Source organism: Apus apus, chromosome 4 (genome assembly GCF_020740795.1).
Source record: "Apus apus isolate bApuApu2 chromosome 4, bApuApu2.pri.cur, whole genome shotgun sequence".
NCBI lineage: Eukaryota > Metazoa > Chordata > Aves > Apodiformes > Apodidae > Apus > Apus apus.
In genome coordinates, this window is record NC_067285.1 from 33,948,117 (window position 1) to 33,972,666 (window position 24,550).

Consider the following 24,550-nt stretch of genomic DNA (forward strand, 5'->3'; position numbering starts at 1 on the left):
TGATAAGGCTTCATGGCCAGTTGTTCTTAAAAAAAAAAGAGAAAGAATATCTATCTGTAATATTTCAATATCTGTTGGTAGCTGGGGCAGAACTGGCCCATATCTTCAGGCTGAGCTCTGGTGACCTGCCAGCTTCACTCCAGCCTTGCAGAAGGAACCTGTTGCTGTGCAGGAGCTCTGAGCCCGGCTTCCCCCATGGAGCAGGGCTGGAAGCAAGAGAAGATTGCATGGGAAGAGGCCACCAACAACTGCAGAGCCCCTGACAGCCTGCTGTCCCCTCCACTCAGCTCTTGGGTTGCAGTGCATGCCTAGCTCCAAACTGCCATGTTAGGGGGCAACCTGGAAGCTTTGCCTGGAGCCCTTCAGGCTGGTCACCATAAAAGCAGACACACAGGCCATCTCTGGCCTAAGGGTCTTATCACATGGGTAAAGAGCATGGAGGGAGGAGAGAGGGATGCCTTTGGGTGCATTGCAGGCTCCCTGAGCAGGGCAGGAGCTGTTCCTGTGAAGCCGGAACCTCTCCAGATGTTCTGGTGCAAGCAGATGACTACCTGAAATCAATATGATAAATGTGTTTCATGGGCAGAATTAAACAGATGGATGGATAGACAGGGAGACAGAGGGAATGCAAAACAGAGAAAAAAGAGGAGACAAACAAGATCTTAGAGGATGGACAGGGCTGCACCATGTCAGGGAAGTACCAGAGATTTGCCCAGAAAGCTGGAGGGGTGGGTATCTGAACCCACACATCTCTGGCCAAAGGGAAAGAGGCAGAGAGCAGAAAGCAGGCAGGATCCCTGCTGCCTGCCTGCACTTTGGGTTGTTTTACACTTGATTTATATGTGTAACAGGCAATGTTTCTCTGCTGTCACTGACATTAGGAGCTGAAACGCTGCAGAGACGGGTGGCCATTTGTCACAGCAAATGAAGTCTGCTCGCTCTTTTTTTTCCTTTCCTTTCCATTTTCAGCTGGCCAAGCAGAAGGCAGTGGGGAAAGGGTGGCAGTGAGAGGTGTGCTTGCTGGGCAGGGCAGGCTCCCTGCTCTTCCCAGCTTCCAAAGGAAACCCCTTCCCATTACCCACACCAACCCCACCACACACAGCCAAGGGGGGCGAGTGGGGAAGCTCTTCCTGGAAGATGGGCAACTAACCCAGGGTCTTCTGGGCTGCCAGGAATAACTTCTCCTCCTTCCCCAGGACATGGGGCTGGGCAGAAGCCATCTCCCTTTTCCTTGGTCCCCCGTGGTTTTAACAGCTCACCTCCCTGCTGGCATTGCTCTGTCCTGCCATTCTTGGCCATCTCCAGCAATGGCTGGGGGGAAGCCTCCCGCCAATCTCCAGCCACTGCTCACTCAGCCCACAAGCTCCCCTCTTCATCCTCATCTCAGAAACCTTCTTGCTTTGTCCTTGGCACCTTGGGAACCCATTGCCCCTCCAAACACACGGCAGAAATTCTGCACAAAGGGGTGTTTTGCAAGGGAGAAACCAATACAAGTTCCCTTTTCATGGGGACATCACTCAGCGGCCACCAAAGAAGCGGGCACTCCATGCGGCTGGCCAAGCTTTCCTCAAAAACTCATCCCAGAAATATCCACAAAGAGGTCCCAGGCAAGCAGAAAAGAAAAAAAAAGAGCAATTTGTTTAGTTAGGAAAGCAGACTTTGTCTGATGGGGCAGTTGGAGAGGCCCCACACAGACGGGCAGTGCTGTGGAAGGGAGCATCTTGCAGGCAAGCGGCAGCAGCAGGAGGAGCTGGTACTTTACGAGGGTGGTTAAAAGTTTGGGATCAGCTTCGGAGGGCAATCTGGATTTCAGCCCTAATTGCATCCATTCTGGTTTATCAGAGAAGATTCAACTCCTGGCAGCCTGCGTTCGCTCCGGAACGCTGGCATAGCTGGAAGTTGGGGAAAGAGGAGACTCAGTAACAATCTCATTGTTCAGCGTCTGACGGCCTGACTAGCTCAACATCTGCTTGAAATATTAATAACTGTCAGATGGGAACAGCTCGGGGGCTCTACAGAGTTTCACACCATCTGTTTGTAGAGTAAACACACTTAGGCAGAGGCATATACACTCAAGCCTTTTGTCAGGGCTTTTATTCCATGGATTGGCATGCTGGTGTGGGTGGGAGACCAGGGGATGTGTCCTGGGGGTCAGAAGGGCAGCTGGACAGGGAGCCAAGCAAATCCATCTGCAACTAATGACAGCAGAAGTACCACCCCCAAGCCTAGCAGGGGTTTGGATATTTCCCCTCCCAGGGGAGCTTCACTTCCCATTTTGATCATTGCTCAGCACCAGATTTTGTTCTGGTTCCTGCTGTGCCCAACAACTGACACCCATGGACATCTCCCTTGCACCCTGGGAAACCTGTCATCTACCCAGGGATTCTGGGTGCTTCTCACTATCTTCACTAGCTCTGTTCTGCTGCCAGCCATTTAATACCACGCTCAGCTAAATACAATCATTCCCCTCTTTTTCCATCCTGAACACTTTTCTCAGCTCCACTGACCTCGGTTTGCTGGAGGAAGACCATGCTTCCAAACAGGGCAGGGAGAGAACCCACACCTAAAGATCAGCATTGGGGTTCACTCTCACTGATGAAGAGGCCAAGTTCATTAGGTACCAGAGCATCTTTCCCCATAAGAATTAAGGGAAGAGAGAGGCAGTGAGCAGATGATGGGACACAAGCCACGTACCCACTGGATCTCACACAGGGAGGAGAAGGGAGAGGACACAACCACTGGGAGCCGTATCTGCAGGAGAAGCTGCTGTTTGCAGGTGAGACCTTTGAGTGCAGGACTCTCCCTGGGGCTTCTGGTGTGGTGGGAACCACACACATATCTTTCAGAGACCAGGAAAGGTCAAGGCATCTGCTCTGAAAGCCCATGGGAGGGCTGCAGCCCACCGCCAGCACCTCACCTGTCCCTCGCAGGCTCCAAAGCCCACCTCTCGGTGCCAGCACCGCAGAGCCACAGGCGCACCAAGGAGACATGGCAAAGAGAGCCAGGATGCTTCTACTCACGTGGACCTGGAGGACAGTGGTGCCCACGGTGGCATTCTCGAAGAGGCTGACGTTGTACAGGGCCTTGCTGAAAATGGGGCGGTTGTCGTTCTCGTTGATAAGGTTGATCTTCACCCGCGCGAAGCCAACGTGGTCCGGGACGCTCTCGTTTGCAAAGAGCTGGGCAGAGGTGGGAAGCAAAAGGGGAGGGTTGGAGGCACCTTTTGTGAAGCTTGGGAGAGTTTTCTCTGCCCTTCTTTAACGGGGGAAAAAAGAAAGCTCCCATGAGCTCCCTTCACCAGATGAGCCAACTCGGTGCCAACCACCAAAGCAAAGATGCTCAAAGAAAGGAAAGAGCCCCTTCCCTCCTCCTTGGAGCTGGCTCAGCTCCAGCTGACCTCAGCTCTTGGAAAAGCCAAACACCCTGCACCACATGCCCCAAAGAGCCCTGGATTCTGCCCTGCAAACAGGAGACCCAGGATCTGCCACCTTCAGCGAGGGTGGGAAGGCTTTTGCTCATCTTTCACCACCCTGCAGGTCCCTCTGGCAGGACTAATACCGCTGGTGAGGTATGAACCTGCTTTGCCTTCCTGGAGAATTCACAACTCAGGCAGAGAGCAGGATGAAGCTGCAGCAGGAGGCTGGGGAGAGCTTTGATGCCTGATAGGTGCACTTAAAACAAGGCTTCATGCCCTAGAAAGTTTTTACAGCCTTGTGACATAGCAAGGGGGAACATGCTCTGCTTATACTTCTGCAGCTGAGCCTTTGGATGTTGGAAAGAAAGAGAAGGCACAGAGCAAAATTCTTCCCCAGCTCTTCCTTTTCCTATATTATTATTTCCATTTCTTGGCCATTTTGTAATGCTCTGGAGTTTCACAGGGTGGATTAGAGAAAGAGAGAAGCCTGGCTAGTGGTCACTCCTAGGTCACTCTTAGAAATACAGACAACCCATAGAATCACGGCATCATCTTGGTTGGAGAAGACCTTGAAGATCACGGAGTCCAACCTTTAGCACAGCACTGCCAAGGCCACCACTGAACCATGTCCCTCAGCATCACATCTACACATGGCTATTCGATCCCTCCAGGGATGGTGGCTCCACCACATCCCTGGGGTGCAGCCTTACTGAAAATTCGTAGCGAGGAATGGTCTCGAAATCCAGCGGCACCGCCACCCGCACACGGATGTCTGCCTTCCCCTGGATGGAGGTGGGTGAGATGATGAAGTGGTTGGAGTTGTTGCCCACCAGGTAGACCTCGAAAACGCTGTTGGGCCCCTGGGGAGGGAGAAAGAGGAAGGTTAACAGTGACCAAGAGCCTGGCACAAATGCAGGGTGAGGCTGTGGGCACCTGGTGCCAGCCTGGGGGGCAAGTGTGGGACAGAAGCATTGGCCCAGCTGCCAAGCCTGGGCGTTGGGTGCAAACCTGCCAAAACCAGCAGCTTGGGCACAGCCCTTTGCCTTCAGACACGTAAAAATGCAATTACTGGAGAGGCAGGGGAGCGTTTCTCTGCTTGGCTTTGGTTAACTGAGTCATGGGGCTTGGCACTGACCTTAAACGCTCTTTGTTGTGTTTTATTACACTTGCTGGCTGCACAATGCATATGATTTCTATAAATCTGCTTTCCATGTGCACCCGTTTTGTACAAAATCCATGTGCAGATGAAAGGAATGCATCCCTGGGATAAAGCTGCACAGCACACGGCTGGAGGGAAGATCCCTTCTGCTGTTTCGAGCCCCAGGCACAGCCTAGGACACCAGGCACTGGGATTTCATCACCTCACGCTGGGGGGCATGACATGGGTGCCTCTCCCAAGCAGAGGGCTCTTTCCAGCAAGGAAGCTCAAACTGGGAACTGCAAAACTCCTCTTCTCCCAGGTCTTGGCTGGCAAAGCAGCAAGACCACTGACCTACCAACAGCAGCATTTCAGGCCCCTCACCCCTGGACACAGCACCCCTTCCCAGAGCATGGCCCAGCAGAGCACATGAAGAGTGAGTCCAGAAGCTGCCAGAGCTGAATTTCCAATTTTCCCCGACTGATCTCCCTCCTATCAGAAAAAAAGGGACCAATTAAATGCACCAAGGGGCACTAATAGCAAAAGCTGGCTAAGCGTGACTGCCGAGGGCTGGTGACACGAGCAGAATCCCTGCTTGCCCTCCTCCTCCCTGCACCCCCTGGTAGCCAGAGGGCAGGCTGAGCACCTCTGGCAAAGCCAAAGGTGCAGGAGGCAGCCCTGAGGGCACCCACAGAGCCACAGGAGCAAGTCCTGAGGGCGCCCATTGCCCCAGAAGCCCAGCAATACTCAGCTGGGCTAAGCGAGCACCCCTACCCAGGGAACAGAACAGACCCATCTCGGGGCAGGCTTAGCTCCCTCCAAAAGCTGTTTTGCTGGCAAACTGGGAAGTGCCAACCCGAGCACGAGTGAGGGATGCTCCCCAACACCAGTAGACAACCTGAGAGGGAGGGAGCAGAGGATATGGGGAATGGCACAAGGAAGCATGACTCCTCACGCCATTATTTCAAACCCTATCCTTAAGATGCCAATTTATAGCAAACAGCCACTTCCCACCAGCCACAAAAAGCCATTTCATCGAGGAATTTCTGCCCAGCTCTGCTGCCAAACTCTGGGTGTCTCTCCCAGGGCCTGGTGCCCTCCCTTGCACCTTCCATGGTGGTGAGATGTGACAGATTTTTCTTGGAAGGCAGAGAGGAGCAAGTTTGTTGGAGGCACCAGATGAAAGTTGAAACATCAAAAGAAATCCAAGCATTTGCAGGAAGAGAGCTGAGTGGATTAATTCCTCTCCAGCTGGGGACAGAGATCAGCCTCCAGATACCCACCATCCCTAATTAGCAGCTTCTTGAGTGCCTCAGTCTCCCCATGTGAGGTCTGGAGAAGGGGAATGCATCTGCTTGTCAGGAGGGATGCTGCTGCCAGTTGTCATTTATCTATTTATTCGGCTATTTATTTTTTTGTTTCTGCCCCCATGCTGCTTTCCTTGCTCCTGGTTCCCAGAGCCCACGAGCCCCCTGCGGATGGCTGAAAGCAAATCTAAATATTCACATTGTTATCAGCTGCCCAACAGAAGGGGCTGGCTCAGCCCAGCTCACAGCTACTACCCCCCACTCCAGTGGAAGCCACAGGAAGCTGCTTACGTTTTTTCCTCACCCCTTCCCTACCTGCTCCTGCCACCCAGAGCAAAAAAAAAATGGATCTGAAATGTGCTTGTGAAGAAGAAAAACAAGCTCTGTCTCCCCGGGCTCACAAAGGTCCTGGTGTGCAGTGGTGGGCTCTGGGCTGAGAACCATCTCTTTGTGGTGTTCAGGATGAGCAGGTGGTGCACGACCAGCCCTACCTGCTCATTTCCCCTCCTCCAACCCCTTCTCCCCCAGCTCCTGCACCCCTCGAGGTTGTTCCCGTGGCTGAAAACAAACTGGCTCCTTCGCCTCCCTTCAGAGGCATAAATTAACGAGCAGCCTGCCAAAGCTTAGCAACCCTACAATAATAAACCCGTCTGCACGCACCCTCCGTCCAAAACAAATTGAGCCATAAAGAAAGGGGCTCCAGAGGGAAGTTCTGCTGCTGCACAAAGCTGGGATACAGCCACATGTTTCCCAGCTCGTCCCGTGCCAACACATGGGGCCGGCACTTGCCGGGGCTCAGGGCTGGCACTTGCTGGGGCTCGGGGGCTGCTGCCCTCTGCCTCCTGCCTGGCAATCAAACCTCTTCGCAGCCGTAGCTGGAGCCACAAGTGATGGCAATTTCATGTCAATTGAGCTAAAAGACAATGGGAGCTGCAGTTGGGCATAATTATCACTCTGCTCTTTGCCTGTGTTTCCCTTGGAGCGCCTAGAGAGGAGCCGCGCCGCGTCCCCGCCGCCACAATGCCAGCATCAGCCTCCTGCTGACTGGTGGAACACTGACCCCTGACTGATCGACCCCAAATGCTTCCTGGCTGAACCATTTCTGGCCAGCCCGTTGGCCGCTCCCGCCTGCACAATATCCCTCTTAAATTCCAAGGGGCTGGAGCAGAGGGGCCACTGCCTCTGGGCACAGCTGGTGCGGCACAGACCGGCCGGCAAAGGGCAGAAGCTCGGGTGTAAGGCTCTGAGATGCCAGGAGGTGGGTACATGTGCCCCCCCGGTGAGGTCCCAGGCACCACATGGGACCTGCTCGTGCACCTGCTACGAACCGTGGCCGGAACTCTGCTTCCCCAGCCTGGTTCACCACAAATCAGGGAACCACTCCTCACCTCAGGAGGCCAGAGCTGCCACATCAGCTCTTCCAGCGCTGACTGAGGATGGAGCAGGAGCTTTATCCCTGCCTTTTTTCACCCAACATCACCCACTGGCTTCATCCATTGCTTCTGCTCCCACTTAGCCCCTTCCCTCATAGGAGTACACATGGAAATTATTCGACCTTCCACCAGACAAAGAAGGTATTTAGTATCACTTCCCCAAGGCTAAGCAAAAAAATCTAAGTAAAAATAAATAAATAACCTAGACAAGCAAACAGCCCTTCCTCAACCAAACTGCTCTGAAATCAGTGAAATGCTTAGGTTGCTTGGTGGCCTGCACTCATTTTCAGCCCTAATTTGGGAAAAGCAGCCTGGGATCCTCACTTCTCCACTTTGCTCCCCGACTCTGCACAGGGATGCCTGTGATTCCTTCTGCCCTACCTCAGCTCCAGCTTGCTGTTCCAAAATGGAGAGCCGTGCCTTTCTGAAGCACAAAAACCAGCTGAACTCCAGCTTTCCTCCCAGCCACTTCCCAGGCAAGGGCTATTACCTACAAAAAGCTGACAAGTGTTTAATATCCCTCATCCTGGCAAGTTTGCAAAGAAAGGAAAGTACTAAAAGTTCGGGAGGGGTGGAGGAGGAAGGGGGGGAAAGGGCATTTTATTTAAAAAAAACCAAACAATTAGTGCCTCTTTGTATGGCTTTGATACCTTGTGCCCCGTTCTAGGCACAGACAAATAATGCTTAATCCTTCCTTAGAAAACACAAGGCATAAAGAGGCTTATTCTCTCCACCCACTTCAAGACATTTAACTGAAGTGCTCTGCATAGCCCCTTCAGAGTCACCCCCCTCTCTCTGGCTGCCCAGCCAGCCAGCTCAGGCTCCCAGCACCCATCCCTCACTCCCAGCACCCATTTTTCACCCTGAACCCAAGCACCACAGCATCCCTGACCTATTCAAGTGTGCACCAGGCCCAAGTGCTTGTCCCTAAGGACCTTGCTGGGGTTGCAGGTGATGCAGGTGATGCAGGATGCCTGGAGCAAAACGCTCCCCAGCCTTTCCCATCCTCCTCCCAGTGCTGGCAGCCCTTTTCTTCTGTCTGTCTGTCCTAAGTGGCAGTCCTAGCCTGCTCCCCACCTCTTGGAATCCTCTCCTTCCCTGCTCTCCCCAGGTTATCTGCTGAATTCCACACACGGCTGCACAGACGGGATCAATCCGAGGCTGCCTTGCCTTCAGCTTATCTCCGCTCCAAATGATTGATTTTCCCTCTTTAAGGGTAATTTGCTGGTGAATTCCATGTATTGCAAAAACCCCTGCGCAATCTAATTCAGGCCAACTGGCAGCTGGCACTTTTGGGAGAGAATACTCCAGTGCTGTCAATGTCCCTTTACAGTTCCTTGCTGTGTAGATGGTATTTATAGCGCGTGTGTCTGTCGTGTGCGTATATATGCTAAGGATGATTCATATATTGCACCTGCACACGCCTGGGCACATACAATATCCCTCTGCAAGTCTCTGATGTGGCTTTGTGCAGCAAATATTGTGTATTCCCACAGCCTGGGTTTTCCTTTTCATTCTAAGTTCCCCAGTTTATCTTCCTCCTTACGCTTGTTTTGGAGAACGGTTTCAAAACGGTTTGAAAATGTCAGATCATCATCCTTGGGCTTTATACAGCCCCTGCCCTTTTCTTCCTCTTCAGTCAACCGTGGCAAGGAAAAACCTAGGGAAGAGTTGGAGGAGATGGTTTCCCTGCCGTGCCCTGGGAAAGTACAGCAGGGATTTTGCAGCAATGAGAAGCTCAAGGAGGGGATGCTCTGAAAGATGTCCTGCTCCTTCTCCTGCGTGGCCAAACCCTTCTGTTCTCCTTAAAATCCTGCATTGAGCCACCAAGCTGTAAAATACCAGGATACCCCCCATCTCACCAGCCTTGGAGCAGCAGAGGCTGAGCTAACCAGCCCTCCCAATGACCACAAACTTATTTAGCTCATTCTCAACCTGGAAACAAATCTTGCTGCAGAAGTGGCTTTAATCTTCTGTGTCATACACAGGATTTAATCACACCCTGCTGATCTATTGCAATGAAAAGGAGAGGAGAACCCAACCCCAGCCTGGGAGGGCATACATATACTGCCCTTCTGTGATGTCCAGTTGACTACAGACTCAGTCTAAATCCTGTGAAACTTTCACAGATTTTCATACCTCGCTCTCAAGCTTCTTTGGAAAGTTAATCAAGTGGTTTTCTGTCTATCTGGCAGGGAGGGAGACTCAGCTGCACAGAGGTTAATGCCTTCTTTTCTCGGTTCACCGGAGCCCATGTTCAAAACCCATATGTGAACCCCGTGCAGCAATTTCTCCTGTGTTGAAATGTTTTTGATAAGAATGCAAAAAGAAAAACCAGCACGCCCAGCTGAACACCTCTTGGCTGCACCCCAAATCCACAGCTGGGGTCACCTCAGCTTCACCTGGGTGCATCCTCTTGAGATGCTCTCCATCCCACCTTCCACTCCCCGCTAGCTCCTCTTGGGAGGAGCAAGGCCCTGACCACATTTGAGGGGCGTTTGCAAGGGACAAACTTAGAGGAATGGGTTTCTCCTTGGAGACACCCCGCTTTGGTACCTTGTCTGAGACATCAATGCCAGCCTAGCTCCAGCAAGGCACTTAAATCCAGAGGTAAATTCAAGTGCAAGCTTTCAAGGGCGGTCTTGTGTGCAACATAAATACATTTTAAGTGCTTTGCTGAATCATTTAATCTACCTCCTTCAAAAAGCAATCATCTAAGTTTGTGCGAAACACACCAGAAGAAAGAAAGACCCAAACCCCACCATTTCAAAAGGCCACGTGGGCCTGCTTACAAAACACCTTCTTGTTTAATGGCCTTGACAGCCCACGCGATGAGTTTCAAGGGCCTTTCCCCTGCTCTGTGAAGGCACAACCAGGGCGTGAGGCCAAGCATCTTCCCGAAAGCCACTCAACCCCATGGGACCCCTGCATGGGGCAAGGTTCAGGCTGGGGCTGCTCTGTCCACGTAGGGCCTCAAAAAGTGTGAGGTCTGAAGTAACAGCCTCAAAATGTGCTGGAGAGCGAGGCTGGATTGCCTGGTTCAAGAAAGACATCAACCTGCCGAGGGGACTTAACAACATAGGTTGGGAGACAGGAGAGAAAACTCGAGCAAAATCATCTGCCCGAAGACTCTAGCTTTGATCTCATGTGGCTCTATCCATCTGCTCTAGTTTATGTATTGAGACATGTATAATTCTCTTCTTGTTTTCCTTTGCCCCTTACACAAATGAATCATGTCATCTCCAGCATGAAGGCCGTGTTGGCAAAATAGTTTCTGTCAGCCACGTCCTCGGTCACATCCCTGCCTGAAGACCTCGATCCTGGCTGTCCCATCCCTCCACCCCTGCACCCAGAGGGAGCCCAGAGAGCCTGACAGCATCTCAGCTACCTCAAATCCAGATGGTTTGGAAGAGCCTCGCAACTCTCACGAGGTACTTGAGCAGCCAAAATACCACTGTCAGGCATCTATCTTCCCTTTCTGCCAGGTTTTTTACCACAAGTTTTTTTGGGGGGGTTTGGGACTCCCATAAAGATACTGCCCAGGAAGCAGGGCTGGAACAAGCCCAGCTGCAGATGCAGCCCCACATCTTTTTCACAACCCGGGTATCCTCTCCCCATTTCTTTCCCTCTAAGTGCTACCTGCATGCTTAATCAAGTTCCACGAGGGGAAATAAGCAAGATCCACCACAGGATAACACAGGAAAAAACCCAACCCCACTGCTTATAACTTTTCTCCCTCCAGCTATTCCAAGACATCAGCTCTTCTGTGCTTCTTATCAGCAAAAATAATGCTACGGTCAAGGCAGTCTGTGCTAATATGATGGTCTCCAAAGACACATACAGCAAAACTCCTTCAGACTCCCTTAGCAGAAGAGATCCTCTCTCAGCAGTTTTAAAAACCTCAGCCAATTCTTTTGGGGAAGTCTCCAGAAGTTAAAGAAACACACCAAAAGAACGAGTCTATTTTTTGCTGGTGCGGTCGGGAAGGCAAGGCTATTTTTTATTCTCCAGTTTTAAAATTAGCAAGGCTGAGAAGTGAATTCTTGAATGGGAGTCACTCCAGTAAAATGAGCTCTTAACCAGAAATAATGACAGATCCTTCATCCTTCTGGCACCAACAGAAGTGTTACAATGCCCTTCAAGAAGGGATCTGCTGACATCTCTCAGAAAGCACGACAGCACCTCTATTCAGAACCTATCCTCAGCATCCATCATATCCATGTCTTCTTTATTAGCAATTGACATTTTCAAGAAAAAACAGTCCCTTTATCTGCTTAATGGCTCATCTGCACCTCTTCAGGCTGAACTCACGGATGGTGACATCATGTCACAAGGAGATTATTAGTTCTGTGTCATAAGCACTTCACACACACCAAAAAAATAGGATTTCTTGGTGGCTTTACAAGACCCAGTGAACTCCACCCAGGACTGGGGAAAAGCAAACCCATCCTTTCAGCCATCAAAGGTGCCTGGGAAGACGCTCGTTTTGATAGACCCACCAGGATTTCAGGGGGCAGGGGGAGACGTCCTGTTTCATGTCCCTCATCGCCTTCACATAGTTTACCTGAAGCGTCAGGAAACCATCCTGATGATGCTATTTATTCTGACAAACCCTCTTCCCCTTGTCAGCCAGAAGAGGAAGAGGGATGGCAGGAGCCTAGAGCCAGAGCCTTTCCCGGAGATTTTGGGAAGTTCACCATGAGGTGTCAGCACTTGTTTGAAGCAGACACCAGGCAGCACGGTGGGGTTGGAGGGTCCGGGCGCACAGAAGCAGCCAGACATGAGCTGCACAAGTCAAATAATCAGAGTAATCGGAGGCTGCAAGTCCAGGGCTGGAAAACATGCTGCAATCTGTGCTCAGGATGGACTGGGAACAAAGGCTCTGTTAAGATAAGGAACGAGCCTCCAATGCTCCCAGTTCAATTGCAGCAATGAGCTGGTATCCCAGTCCTTCCATGCTTCCTCCAGCCCCACCTTAGCCAGTATCTTACCATAGAATCCCAGACTGGTTTGAGTTGGAAGGAACCTTAAAGATCTAGTTCCAACCCTCCTGCCATAGGCAGGGACACCGCCCACAAGACCAGGTTGCTCCAAGCCCCATCCAACCTGCCTTTGAACACTTCCAGGGATGGGGGAGCCACAACCTCCCAGGATACCCTGTTCTCCTGACAGCAGCAGGGCATGTCCAGTCTTCACAGGTTAAGGGGTGACTTTGCACCCCTTGAAACCCTAGTTTCAGTGCTACCCTACAAGGCACGGACAGCACCACAGGTGGCAAGGGGTATCTCACCTCATCTTTGTCCTGCACTTGGATGTAGAGGGGAAGGGCAAAGCCCACCTGGGCCAGCTCTGGGATGGACACACTGTACTCTGAGCTGTTGAACTCGGGCGCGTTGTCATTGATGTCGATGACCAGGATGTTGAAGGTGGTGGTGACGGTGGCGTTGGAGGGTGTGCGGTCATCGTTCAGCTCTGTGGCCTGCAAGGACAGAAGACAACAGGGCAGCCTTTATTTTTCAAAAGAATAAACCTGAAAGAAAGTGCACGTGCCCAGATTAGACACTCTTGCAGCTTTTGCTTCCTCTGCTTTGCCAAAGAAGCCTTCTCAGCTGGTTCTGCTATTGCCTCTCAACCCTGAGCACCTTTCCACACCCACTAACACACACAGATATTGACCCAGCCCTTCCATCACCCATGTTTCAGACCCATAGCACCCTTGCAAACCTTCCCAGGAGTGGAACATTTCCCTTGGGGTGGCTGTGGCCACGTTCTCACTTGCATGCAACAGGTTGTCAGGACTCAGAGTCACACTGGGGGACGAGTAGGCAGCTTCCCTGCCAGAAACATTGACACCAAAACAATCACTTTGTGAGATGTGAGAGACAGTCCTCAAAATATGGGAAGCCACAATGGAGCAAATGGTGTTTCAATAGCCTCTCCTATGGAGACAGGCTAAGAGAACTGGGGTTGCTCAGCCTGGAGAAAAGAGGGCTCCTGGGAAACCTTAGAGCACCTTCTGGTACCTGAAGGGGCCACAGGAAAGCTGGGGAGGGACTTTTTACAAGGGCAGGGAGTGATGATGAGAGGGAATGGTTTCAAGCTGAAAGAGAAGACATTTAGATTGGATACTAGGAAGAAATTCTTTCCTGTGAGCCCAGGCCTGCCCAGAGAAGCTGTGGCTGCCCCATCCCTGGCAGTGTTGAAGGGCAGGTTGGATGGGGCTTGGAGCAACCTGGGCTGGTGGGAGGTGTCCCTGTCCTCGCCGGCAGGGGGGGATTGGAATTAGATGGTCTTTAAGCTCCTTCAACCCAAACCATTCCTTGATTCTATGATTTTCTCCTCTGCCGTCTCCTGAGGTGGGACCAGGAGCAGGGAGCTCACCACCAGAGTACCCCTAAAAGGACAGAAAACTAGGGCAACAGAGGAAAGCTCGATTTAGACCTTAAAATAGGTTGGGCAACATGTGTCTAAATACAGAGCTGAATCATGACTCCACATCACACCTCTGAAGGACCTGAATTTTGCTTTCCCAAAGGGTACAGATTTTCTTGCCAGAGAAGCAAGGCTTGCGAAGCAGCCTTTTTAAGCAGAGTTCCCTCCTCTTGTCCTTTGGATAATCTTGCTTTGCTGTGGGCACAGAAAAGCAATGCTAACACGACCCACACGGCTCATTGCTATTCACCACTTCTGCACACAACAGCAGAACAGGCTGATCCCAACAAGGAGCAACCCAGCTGTATTTTCACTGCGTGCTCCAGGACGGGAGAGAAGCAGAGAACATTTTGGATCCTGGTGATGGGGGACACAGGGAGTTGGCATTTGCAGGAGGAGGCAAGGTTTGTGGAGAGAAAGTTTGTAGCTGGAACTCCATCAGCACACGCAGGAAAATGGGCAAGTTTTCAGGTTCACAAACCTTCCCGAGACTAAACAGATAATTTGGTCTCTATTAAAACCAGGCAACCCTCCCTCTCCTGTTTTCTACTGCATTCAAGCTCTTACCAAGAGATGCCAAGGATGGATGTGGATTTCCTCCCCATACCACAGTGTGACCTGTGCCTGGGACCAAGGAGGGTAATTTCTTGTCCCTTTGCCCCCCCCCAACAGAACATTGCACTTGCCAAAAAGAGATGTGTTGGCTGCTGCCCTCCCAATCAATGACCCTTCCTACAATGCTGATTTTAGCCCAGCCCAGCAGAATCTATATTCTAAATGTGTTTCCAACCAGCTGTCCAGCTTGGTATTGATTTTAATTACAGGGCTGTGAGCAGAGCCCAGGAGCTGCTCTCTGGTGGGGCTGGTGGGGCTAGAAGACCATGCTCCAGTGCCTTTCCTTGATGAGGAAACTTCCAGCATTGCTCTCTCCCTGTGCCACCACAGGTCATGCCCTGTTACTCTGCTGCCCAGTGATATAACAAAACATACCCAGTTTTTTGTTGTTTTGGTTTTTTTTGGGGGAAAGGTGGGAAATAGGGCACAAGTGGGCACAATTCAGGTGCCTGGATGTAGATGTCTCATCCTATTTGCAATCCCAGGGTGCCTGCAAGATGCCAGCAGATAAAACAGCAGGCAGATCTAGTTGGGAGACCAGGCAAGGCACCAAAAATGACCTTCTACATCCATATAGAGGCAACCAGGTTTGGACCCAGCCCATTAAACACCTCGCTTGGCTCGGCCAAGGATCAGCACATTGTGGTTCTGGATCCCCACGGGAGCAACGTGTCCCAGGTTTGCACCTCCACCTTGAAGGAGCTGCCCCACAGCTTCCCCATCCTGCTCTGCCAGAGTGCTTCCTGGCTGGAGGAGGTCTCACCTTCACTGTGAGGATGAATCCAGAGCTGTAGAAGGGGTTTTCCCGGTCCAGAGGCCCATTCAGGGTTAAGGCTCCACTGATGTAGTCCAGTGCAAAGATACTGTTGGTGTTACCTGAGAAAAATAACAGGCAGGGTGAGCAGGAGCAGCTGGTACAGCCAATGCCAAACAGCTCCAGAGGTGGAAGTACATGAGCCTCCTCCACCACCAGTCTCCGTGCATGACTGGACCTGGAGCTTGATAGACAGGTTTTACTGCTGGGTCAGGAGCTCCAAGCTGGGCACCAGCTGCAGAGAGCTCTGCCACCCCTGCACAGTATCTCAGTGTGCTTTAAAATGGAATAAAAAGATTGTTTTTGGTTGGAGAAGGTATTTAAGATCATCAAGAAATGGCTGAAATGGTCCTCTCCTCCTCTCACCTGCCTCAGCTCAGGGCTCAAAATGGTGCTTTCCTTCCAACAGCTGATAAAGTCACAAATGCCACCAGCAGCTGAAGAATTTCCAAGGGCTTTTTATTATTAAACTATGGTAGAGCTCAGCTGAAACTAGGGCTGAACCCAGGTGCTCCCCTCTGAATAACCACCTGCACTCACAGGGCACTGTGTCCCTTGAGTGGGCAGGGCCTCTCTCACAGAAGACAAGAGTTAAGGGACATCAGTCCAGGTTAATCAGAGGAAGATGCAGACCAGCCAAGTCATTCTTCACATAACAAGTGGGAGATTAACTGTGGGACCTCCTGCCAGAGGATGCTGAAGATGATAAAAATCCACACTTACTTAATGAGAGATTGGAGAGGTTAATGAAAGAAAAGAGAAAAACCAGAACCAAACCACCAAACAACCTATCAGATGGCAGAGATGCCACCTGCAGCTCAGGAATTTTCTTAGCTGGACATATTTGGTGCCAGGGAGTGCATGAGGGTAAGTGCTGTAGGCACTTGCCCTGCTTGGATGCTCTTGCCAGGTGTGTTGGCCCCCTGCAGCAGGCTTGTTTTCCTCAACTTGAGCCAAATTTGTGCTCTGTGCTGGTCCTTACCTGCAGGCAACCAGACAGGGTGCCATGGAGGGCTGTGCTGCCTCCACCCAGCTGGACTCCTCCTCTGAAATTAGACACCCAGAGAGGATTAAGACAACACTTGAGCCTCACGGCCAGCAGATGCTAAGAGGATGGACATCCAGCACTGGGAATGCCCTTGTGACAGCCCCAGGTGCTCTCTCCATCGGCCAGACAAAAGAAAGCAGTTGGGATGTGGAGCCTGGGATACCTGATGCCAGCCCAACACAATACCAGAGCAGGCTGCTGAATTAGTGATGACCAAGGAAGTTATACACATCCATATGGCCACCACACCACTTCCCTCATCATCTCGTGGGATGCAGAAACCCCTGATCCAGCCCCAGGCAGGAGCAAGGAAACCCTGCAGTTCAGCTACATTCATCCCAGCCAAAAATGAAGAAAGAAAAAAACAACCCCTGACCCTGTCTTCTCCATATATCTCAGCAGGAACAAAACACACACACACACACCATTTATCATTCTGATGGGAGGGAGCTGCAAGACAGATCTGCTGCCACAGAAAGTCACTTCCCGTTGCCCCAGCATCCCCCTCTTTCCCTTCCCATCCCCTGTGCAACCATGATTGCACATTTTGAAGGATGGTCAAAGCCTCCAGATCTGGCTCTCCCCCTCCGCTAAGGCCCCAGAACCACCCTGGCCTTCCCCAGCCACCACTTGCCACCATCTCCCCTCTCTCCAAGAGCTGTAACACCTTTCTCATCCATTATCAAGCTGTTATTTCTTCCCCTTGGACCTAAGGCCTCCTATTTCTGTCCTTGCTCCTCTCTGCTCTCCATCCAAAATGGCCCATTGATTGCTACCAGCTTAACGAACTGATGGGCAACAGCTGAAGATATTAACAGCAGCCTTGTTTTTTTTTAAAATCTAACATTCTCTGCCATAAGTGAAGTTCTCTGGTCTCCTCCTTCGGATCATTCCCCTCTTTTCACCTCGGATTCCCACCTGTGCTCTGTAATTTACAGCTGCCTCTTTAGGAGACATCTCCTGATGCCAGCTTGGAAGGACACACCACGAGAGGGGTTGACTTGTGCTGTGAGGCATTCACGTGCCTCAGGATGCCACGTTGCCATGGCAAAGGTCATGCATCAGGGCCATCTTGGTGCACTCCCTCTGATATAAAGGGCAATAAAATACTTTTTTAATCACAAGATCCTGTCCTGCTATCAGGAATCTGTAAACATGGAGACCAACAGATTTGAGTGGAAATCGGTCAATAGGGCAGGAATTTGACAAAAAGGACTAAAAAATAGCCCTGGGTTCCATGTCCTAAGATGGTTATGCATTTCATTTTGACCACAGACATTTTTGGAAGGATGGACAAGTAAATTATGGACCCAAATAGCCTCCCAGGCTGCACATCACAGAGGCTTTTCTCCAGCTCAGCCTCCCTAGCACCCCTCAGGTGTATCTGATGCCCTCTGAGGTGCCTTTCTGCAAGCAGAGAATTGCAAATTAGCCTCAGAGGGGGAAGAGGTGTCTCCAAACTTGTCCCTCAGAGGCCTTTCCTCATTCCCTCCACAATCCCTCTCCAACCACTGAGCCAGGAGGTTGAGCCACCTGGAGGTATTCAAGAAATGCATGGATGTGGCACTTCGTGGCATGCTCTGGTGGCCAAGGTTGTGGGGCTTCTTGTGGGTGGTTTTCGGGTGGGGTGTGAGTTGTGTGTGTGGGGTTTTTTGTTTGTTTTTGTTTGGCTGTGGTTTTTTATTTGTTTGGGATTTGTTTTTTTGTGTGTGTGTGTGTTGATAGTTGGACTCTGTGATCTCAGAGGTCCTTTTCACAACCATGATGATTCTGTAAATACATTTCCATCCCTCCATCTCTGTGTGTGTACACGAACAGCAGCAGCTCCTACACCACCACAACCTGGCAGGGGATGGATCAACGTGGTGCTGGGTTAGGAGCAGGGGGATGGATCCTGGTAGCACATTCCGAGTGTTTTTTCTAGGCTCATTGAGGAAAAGATGGTGGCAAAGGCATCATTTTGGAGAAACACTGCTATAACGAGGGGTTTTATAGATGAGGGCCATAATGTTTAATTGTCCTCAGCCAATGCTCTCACAGTTTAAAAAGGCCATTAAAGACACTGGCTGAAACCCAGGGAAAAACAAAAAAAAAAGGAAAGAAAAGACATGGATGTGTCCTCCTTCCTCCCTGCCCCTTTGAGCATCCTTCAAGCCCATAGGAGGGAGAGATGCAGCTATTGCCCAGCTCTAAGGAAGAGCTACCTCTCAGCTGGTGTTGGTTTGGTTTGGTGGGGTTTTGGTAGCAGGGGAAGGACTCCAGGAGTGGCTCCTGGTAAGAAGCTGTGAAGCTCCCCCTGCTCCAAAACCAGCCAAGGAGCCGTGAGAGGGACAATAGATGAACCTCTGCCATTAACACAGGAAAGAACTGAGATAACACCTGAGCAGAGCTAGCTGAGGGGGAGATGAGCTGTGCTGGAGGATGAGAGCTGTGCTGGCAGTTGGTGAGGAAGAAGGGGAAGAACACCCTATGGGGAAGCAGGGCAGGACTGTAAGGAATCCTTCTTCCTGAGGAGGATGGAGCAGCAGGAACCACCAGCTTGTGAACTGACTCTAAAGCCCATCCCCATCCCCCTGTGCTGCTGGGGGGAAGGAGGGAGAGAAACCAGACACAAAGGGATTTGGGGCTGGGAAGAAGGGAGGGGTGGGGGTAACATGTGCAAGCCCTGCTCTGGGTGTTGTCTGTGTCCTCTGTGTGTTTGATTAGTGTGAAATTAAGTTATTATTTTTTTCCCCAAGTTGAGCCTGTGTTGCCCAGGACTTTAACTGGTGAAGGACCCTCCTTGTCCTTTGTCCCAACCCAGGAGCTTTGTCCTCCTCATCCCAGTGTGTGAGGGGGAGTCTGAGCTAGCAGCCACGGGGCCATTTCTTTTGTTGTTCCCACAACAGCTGGGGAAGCAGATTCCCACACAGAGGAGAATTTTCCCCCTTTTCTCTCCACGGAGGCCTGTTTGTGTCAGGGAGCTGCAACCTGGAGACCCCCTGGGCTCGCTGAGCTGCTTGAACTCTGAGCGGGTGACTTTCATGAGATGTGAAAGGGGAACCCATCACACACCCTGCCCTAGATAATTTATTAATCAAAATGTGCTCTGTCAGGGCTCCTCAGCACTGAAATAGATGCTGTTGGATGTGGTTCATAGAGTCAGCAACAGACACAGTTATCATCGTCTAAATAGTCCATCAGCTGCTGTGACCACCTCGCTGCTCTTCACCTTGAGATTTTGCCCCTGTGTGCTAGGCAGGGAGGCACAGCAGGGCTGATACCTGGCCCCACACTGAAATTCCTAGGGAGCAAGTTGCTTCCAAAGGAAAAGGGGTTGTTACAACCTGAGCTTTGTTTCTTGGCTCTTTGCGAAATTAAGATGCTCTAGAAAACAGTGCCTGTTCTTCCTGCTCTAACCCATCTGGTGAAAATGTGCAGAGCCTTGGACCACAACCACCATTTCCTCGGGTCCTCTAAAAGGGGTTCAGTGACTCAAAGGGAAGGCAGATCACCAGCACTGCCTGGCTTGGCTTTTTCCCTACCTGCCTTTCCTTTTTCCACGAACCTCATCCTAAAACCTGCTCTGGGAGAGCAGTCAACAGCTGGATTGCAAGCCCAGACAGCAGAGCAAGGCCAGGAAAACTACCCTAAAGGTTCATTTCACTCACTTCTGGAAATGCAACTATTTAACTCTCCACCTGAGGAGTCTGTCCTAAAAGCACAGGAGGTGCTTTCTCAGAGGGAACAGGCAGTTGCAGAACATGCTCTCAGCCCTGAAGCTGAAGGATGCTTGTACCTAAAACTGGCCCTTACTACTGGCTACTGTGCTTGTGCTGGATTTGGAGACCCACAAACCACCTCTCCTGCCTCTTCCACAGCAGTGAGCAGGCTCATCAGGAGCACATGAAAGAATTAGCCTGGAGAAGTAAAGGCTCAGAGGAGTCCTTATTAATGCCTGTATCTAAAGGGCAAGTTTAAGGAGGATGGAGTCAGGCTCTTTTCAGTAGTGCCCAGCAATAGGACAAGGTGCAATGGGCATAAACTGAAACTCAGGAAGCTCCATCTGAACACGAGGGAAAACTTTAGGGTGACAAGGCAATTGGAACACACTGCCCAGGGAGGTGTGGAGTCTCCTTCTCTGGAGACTTTCAAGGCCTGCCTGGCTGCAGACTTGTGGAATGTGCTCTAGGTGATCCTGCTTTAGCTGGGCTAGGTGATGTCTAGAGGTCTCTTCCAACTCCAGTGATTCTGTGAATGACACTGTAAAATGCCTGGTAACAGCTCTGAACTGGCTTTTCACATAAGCCCCACATCACCAGGCCCAGCACCTTTCAGAAAACCTTCCATTTCAGAAAGATATTAAAAACCAGACCAAACCCAGTTGTTTTCTCTAACCCCAACACGAACAGAGACAGCACAGGTTCATCCCCTGCCAGTGGTTGCCAACATCTCAAACACACATTAAATGCCAGGAAGTGAAACAGTCCCAGAAATTAAACAAACAAAAGATGCTTTTTTTTTCATATTTACACATAAATGGGAATGTATAGTTTTAATTACTGAAGGCCATTTGCTGGGGGGACCGCCTGCCATGCAAACCATTATCCCAACTGTATCTGCTTCCAGTGACTTCTGGATTACCAGGGAGCCATGCCAACCTGATGACAAAGCATCCCTAGCAGCGAGGAGGAAGACAGGGAACAACTGAGCCAAGAGGAGAGGGGTTGTGGCTGCAGCCACCATCTCTTCTTCATGCTATCTCACCCCCTTGCACCAGCAGGGTGGAAAAACAGCCTTTGATGAATAACTTGGCGTGAGGCACTTTTCCACCCATCAGCGTGTCCTCCCACAGAAATGTTCTGCTGTGATGACTGCCTTTAAATCACTCTGGAAAGCCCTCCCAGCAGGTGTAATTTATGAGGGCTTTAACATTCTAGGAGTTCACTGAGCAGTCCAAATGTGGCAAAAAGCCAGCACGGCGTAGCCAACAGGCAAGGGGAACGTTCAAATGAGCAGGTCCTGTATCCAAGGATCCTCCCTGGGGTCCAGTTTCAGGGGCTTGGGGAAATGGTTTGCTTCACCCTGTATGAAGTCAGGTCAAAATCTGAAGGGACGTGTCAGCAGCTGAGACATCTTTGGTCAGCCGACCTTGCCTTAAAGGTTCCTGCTGCACTTCCAAAAGGAAGTGTGTGTATATATATATATATATATTCACACACACCCTTGTGCTGGTGTGGTTTGACAGGTTTTTTGGGATCAGGGGAGAGACAATAGATGCACCTCAGTGATTAACACACAAAAGGACTGTTATAACACCTGAGCAGAGGGGGCTCTTAAAGGAAAAAGAAGAGCTGTGCTGGGGAAGGGGAGCAGTGCCAGTGGTTGGTGAGGAAGAAGGGGAAGAAGGTGCCCAAGCAGAAGTTTCCCTGCAACCTATGGTGAGAGGGCAGCTGTGCCTCTGCATTCACGGAGGACACATGGTGGAACATTCCGTGAAGGTGCCATGAGGGGTGAACTTTGCCAGTGGACTTGAACTTGCTGCCAGTGGGCTCTGATTATGCAGCTTTGGAAGAACTCAGAGCTGGGATGAAGAGGAGCTTTGTCCTCCTCATCCCAGAGTGTGTGTGGGGGAGCTGAGTGGTCAGCCACGTGGCTGGTCCTTTGTTGTCCTGTTGGGCCCAAACCACAACAGGATTGGCAAGCCAGGCAGAAGAGAGACAAGGAACCACAAGAACATCTTTGTTCCTTAGCAGGAAAACCAGAAGAAAGACAGAGAACAATTTTCTTTCCTACACACTTCCCTCTCGCTTCTCTAAATCACACTTCAATTACATTGTGCAAATAATGATTTCTAATTCCTGCTTCCCTTGGGATGCACCAGCTTTAGGAAGAGAGGGCTTGGCCAGAAACTGCATCAGTCTCAAACAATCAACTCTAGAGGGAAAAAAACTTGCCCTGAGGGTTCATGATGAGCCCCTAAGGACCAGCTCACCCAACCAAAAGCCCTGCGCTCCCTCCTCTCCCTCCTGCAGGAATTCCCAGCCCCCAGGAAGGAAGGACATATGGATTGTCCTTGTGCAAGCTCCCACTACCCATGCAATACCATGCATGGAATGTGTCAGGCAGGCAGAGAACTGATGTTTTGAGGCATCCTGCAGAGCCCCAGGACCCTTTGCCCTGCTTTAACCCTCTGATGCCTGCCCAAGCAGAACACGTCACCTTCACAGCTTCATCCCAGAAGACATGAAGCCTCCTGGCTGTCCTGGGAATAAACAAACCCCAAAGTTTAGGGCTAGCAAGCAAAGTGTGAGCCTGTGATCCTACAATACCTTTCCCTGACAGGAGCTTGCAGGCCAGAGTCCCCGTCCTGCCTATTCATTAAGTTGCCATTTAATTCACAATAAAAATCCTGCTCTTAAAAGAGCCAAAGGATTCCCCACGCTGGGGGAGATGTGCAGCAGCATTAGTGAAAACACATTGCTGACTGCAGGCCTGATCCTGCCAGGAGGACCAGGGCCCTCTGGTTCCCACTGGGAAAAAAAAAAAAATCAATCTCTGTTAGAGCTCAGAGTTCCCCTAAATGAAAAGCCTTATCTAGAACAGGTCGTGTTATACAACAAGTCACTTGCTTTGCCCGGGAAATGAAAGATGATGAGGCAGAGTCCCCGGTACAGAGGCTATCTCCATAAATCTGCCAAAAAGAAGCCGTGGATTACTTGGCTGGATTAATTATCTGTCCTTCAAACAGAGCCCTGACCTCAATGGCTGAGCATCTCCAGCCTGTCAAAGCAGCTGGGCAGGAAGGGCTTTTGCAGGGCACTGGCCACCTGCCTCCTCCTTTTTTTTTTACCTGGAAAAAGCAAGAGAAACACCCACGGGGGTGATGGGAGCCCTGGCACCCACCAGCCTGTCAGCACAAGGGGCTTGAATTGCCAGGACTATATTTTGTTTCCTTTTGCAGGTGGCTTTTTTTGCACGGTGGTGGCTCCACTCCTTGCAAAGCACGGGGCATAAAAAGTGGAAGTTTTCCTGGGGTTAAAGCACTTGGATTGGAAGGAAGGGGTAGAAACCACTCAAGTGCTCTTCCTTATAAGAGATGAAAATGATTCCCAGTGCAGGCAGGCAGCAGGCAGGTTCGTCTGCCCCGAGAGGACAACCAGCCAAAGCCATGATACAACCCTCCTCCAGCATTCCAGGCTTAACAGCTTTGTAAGCTGGCAGCATGAAGGTAGATCTTGGCTCTTACTTTATGTGGTTATGGTTCATCTTTTAGTTTTATGGTTTTCCTGTCACGGGAGGACCTTGTGCTGGAGATAGTCATATAAATAAGAGCTGCTGCCATATATCCCAAGGCACAGCTACCCCAGGGCTGGAGCTGAATAGGACACTGGCAATTCCAAATTAATTCTTACACCTGCCTCCAAATCATACCAATGCTTTAGGTATTAAGACCAAAGGAATGATAAACACCTAGGTTGCTTTTCAGCTCTCTCACTGCTGGATATTCAAGCCCAGCTGGTAAAATAAGACCAGCCACACGTGAGCCCTGTGCCTGAAACCTGGGAAGAAGCATCATCCATCCGTGCCATGAAATGGGAATGGCACCACAGCCCCTTTCCCTCCTGCAAGTGAGCAGAAGAGCCAGGTATAATTACTGCCTCCACCAGCCATTTTCACTTTTGCATACGGTTGGTTTCTAATTTAATTTGCTGCCCTGTTCCCATATGTTAGACTAGGGTGGTTTTGGTTTTTTTTTTTTTTGCAAAATTGCTATAAAAATTTACCAGCTCAGGCACAAAATCTGCTCACTGACCTTTACCATTATGATGGAGGATAATGACAAGTTAATTAGGCTTTACCTGCCTACCAAAAAAAAAAAATCACTAGGTGCTGGTTCCCGTGTCTGGACTCTTAGACATCAGAAGGTAACATCATCTTTCCAAAGCAAGAAGAAAATGATGGAAAATATAAGAGAATGCCTTGAGCAGAGTGGAGGAGGCACTTACACCCTTACTGACTTCAGAAGAAAAATATTATTTGCCCCATGACCATGTTTACCTTCAAATTCGCCCTCAGCCACACACCTTGACTGCAATGTGGCAGCTGAACAGAGCAGATGAACTCTAGCAACAAACTCAATTCAAAGTGAAAGCAGAGCATCCCAAAGCCTGGGAAAAGAGGAAAACCTCTTCCTTAAGCTGAAGGCATGGTGAGGAGACAGGAGGCAACAGTGGGTGTCTACAGTCGTCCCTCAGACTGTTCCCAGGCTGCTCCTTTTCCCAGCATCACCGCCCTGGAAAACCCTGGCTCTGAAGAGAAAGACTCTTGGCCAGTTACAAAAACACTCTGCAATTCCCATGTTTGGA

At 50.6% G+C, this 24,550-nt stretch overlaps 2 protein-coding genes across 2 annotated transcripts in view; one reads left to right on the forward strand and one right to left on the reverse strand.

Moving 5' to 3' along the window:
- Positions 1-24,550, reverse strand: part of CDH23 (cadherin related 23) — a 202,755-nt gene that overhangs the window by 77,203 nt on the left and 101,002 nt on the right. Inside the window, exons 10-13 of the mRNA XM_051618046.1 lie at positions 15,104-15,216; positions 12,584-12,772; positions 4,126-4,275; positions 3,021-3,179 (exon numbers count right to left, since the gene is read on the reverse strand). Coding sequence (XP_051474006.1) covers positions 3,021-3,179; positions 4,126-4,275; positions 12,584-12,772; positions 15,104-15,216 — 611 coding nt within the window. The remainder of the gene's footprint in view (positions 1-3,020; positions 3,180-4,125; positions 4,276-12,583; positions 12,773-15,103; positions 15,217-24,550) is intronic.
- Positions 1-24,550, forward strand: part of PCBD1 (pterin-4 alpha-carbinolamine dehydratase 1) — a 468,321-nt gene that overhangs the window by 49,723 nt on the left and 394,048 nt on the right. The gene's annotated exons all lie outside the window — the stretch shown is intronic.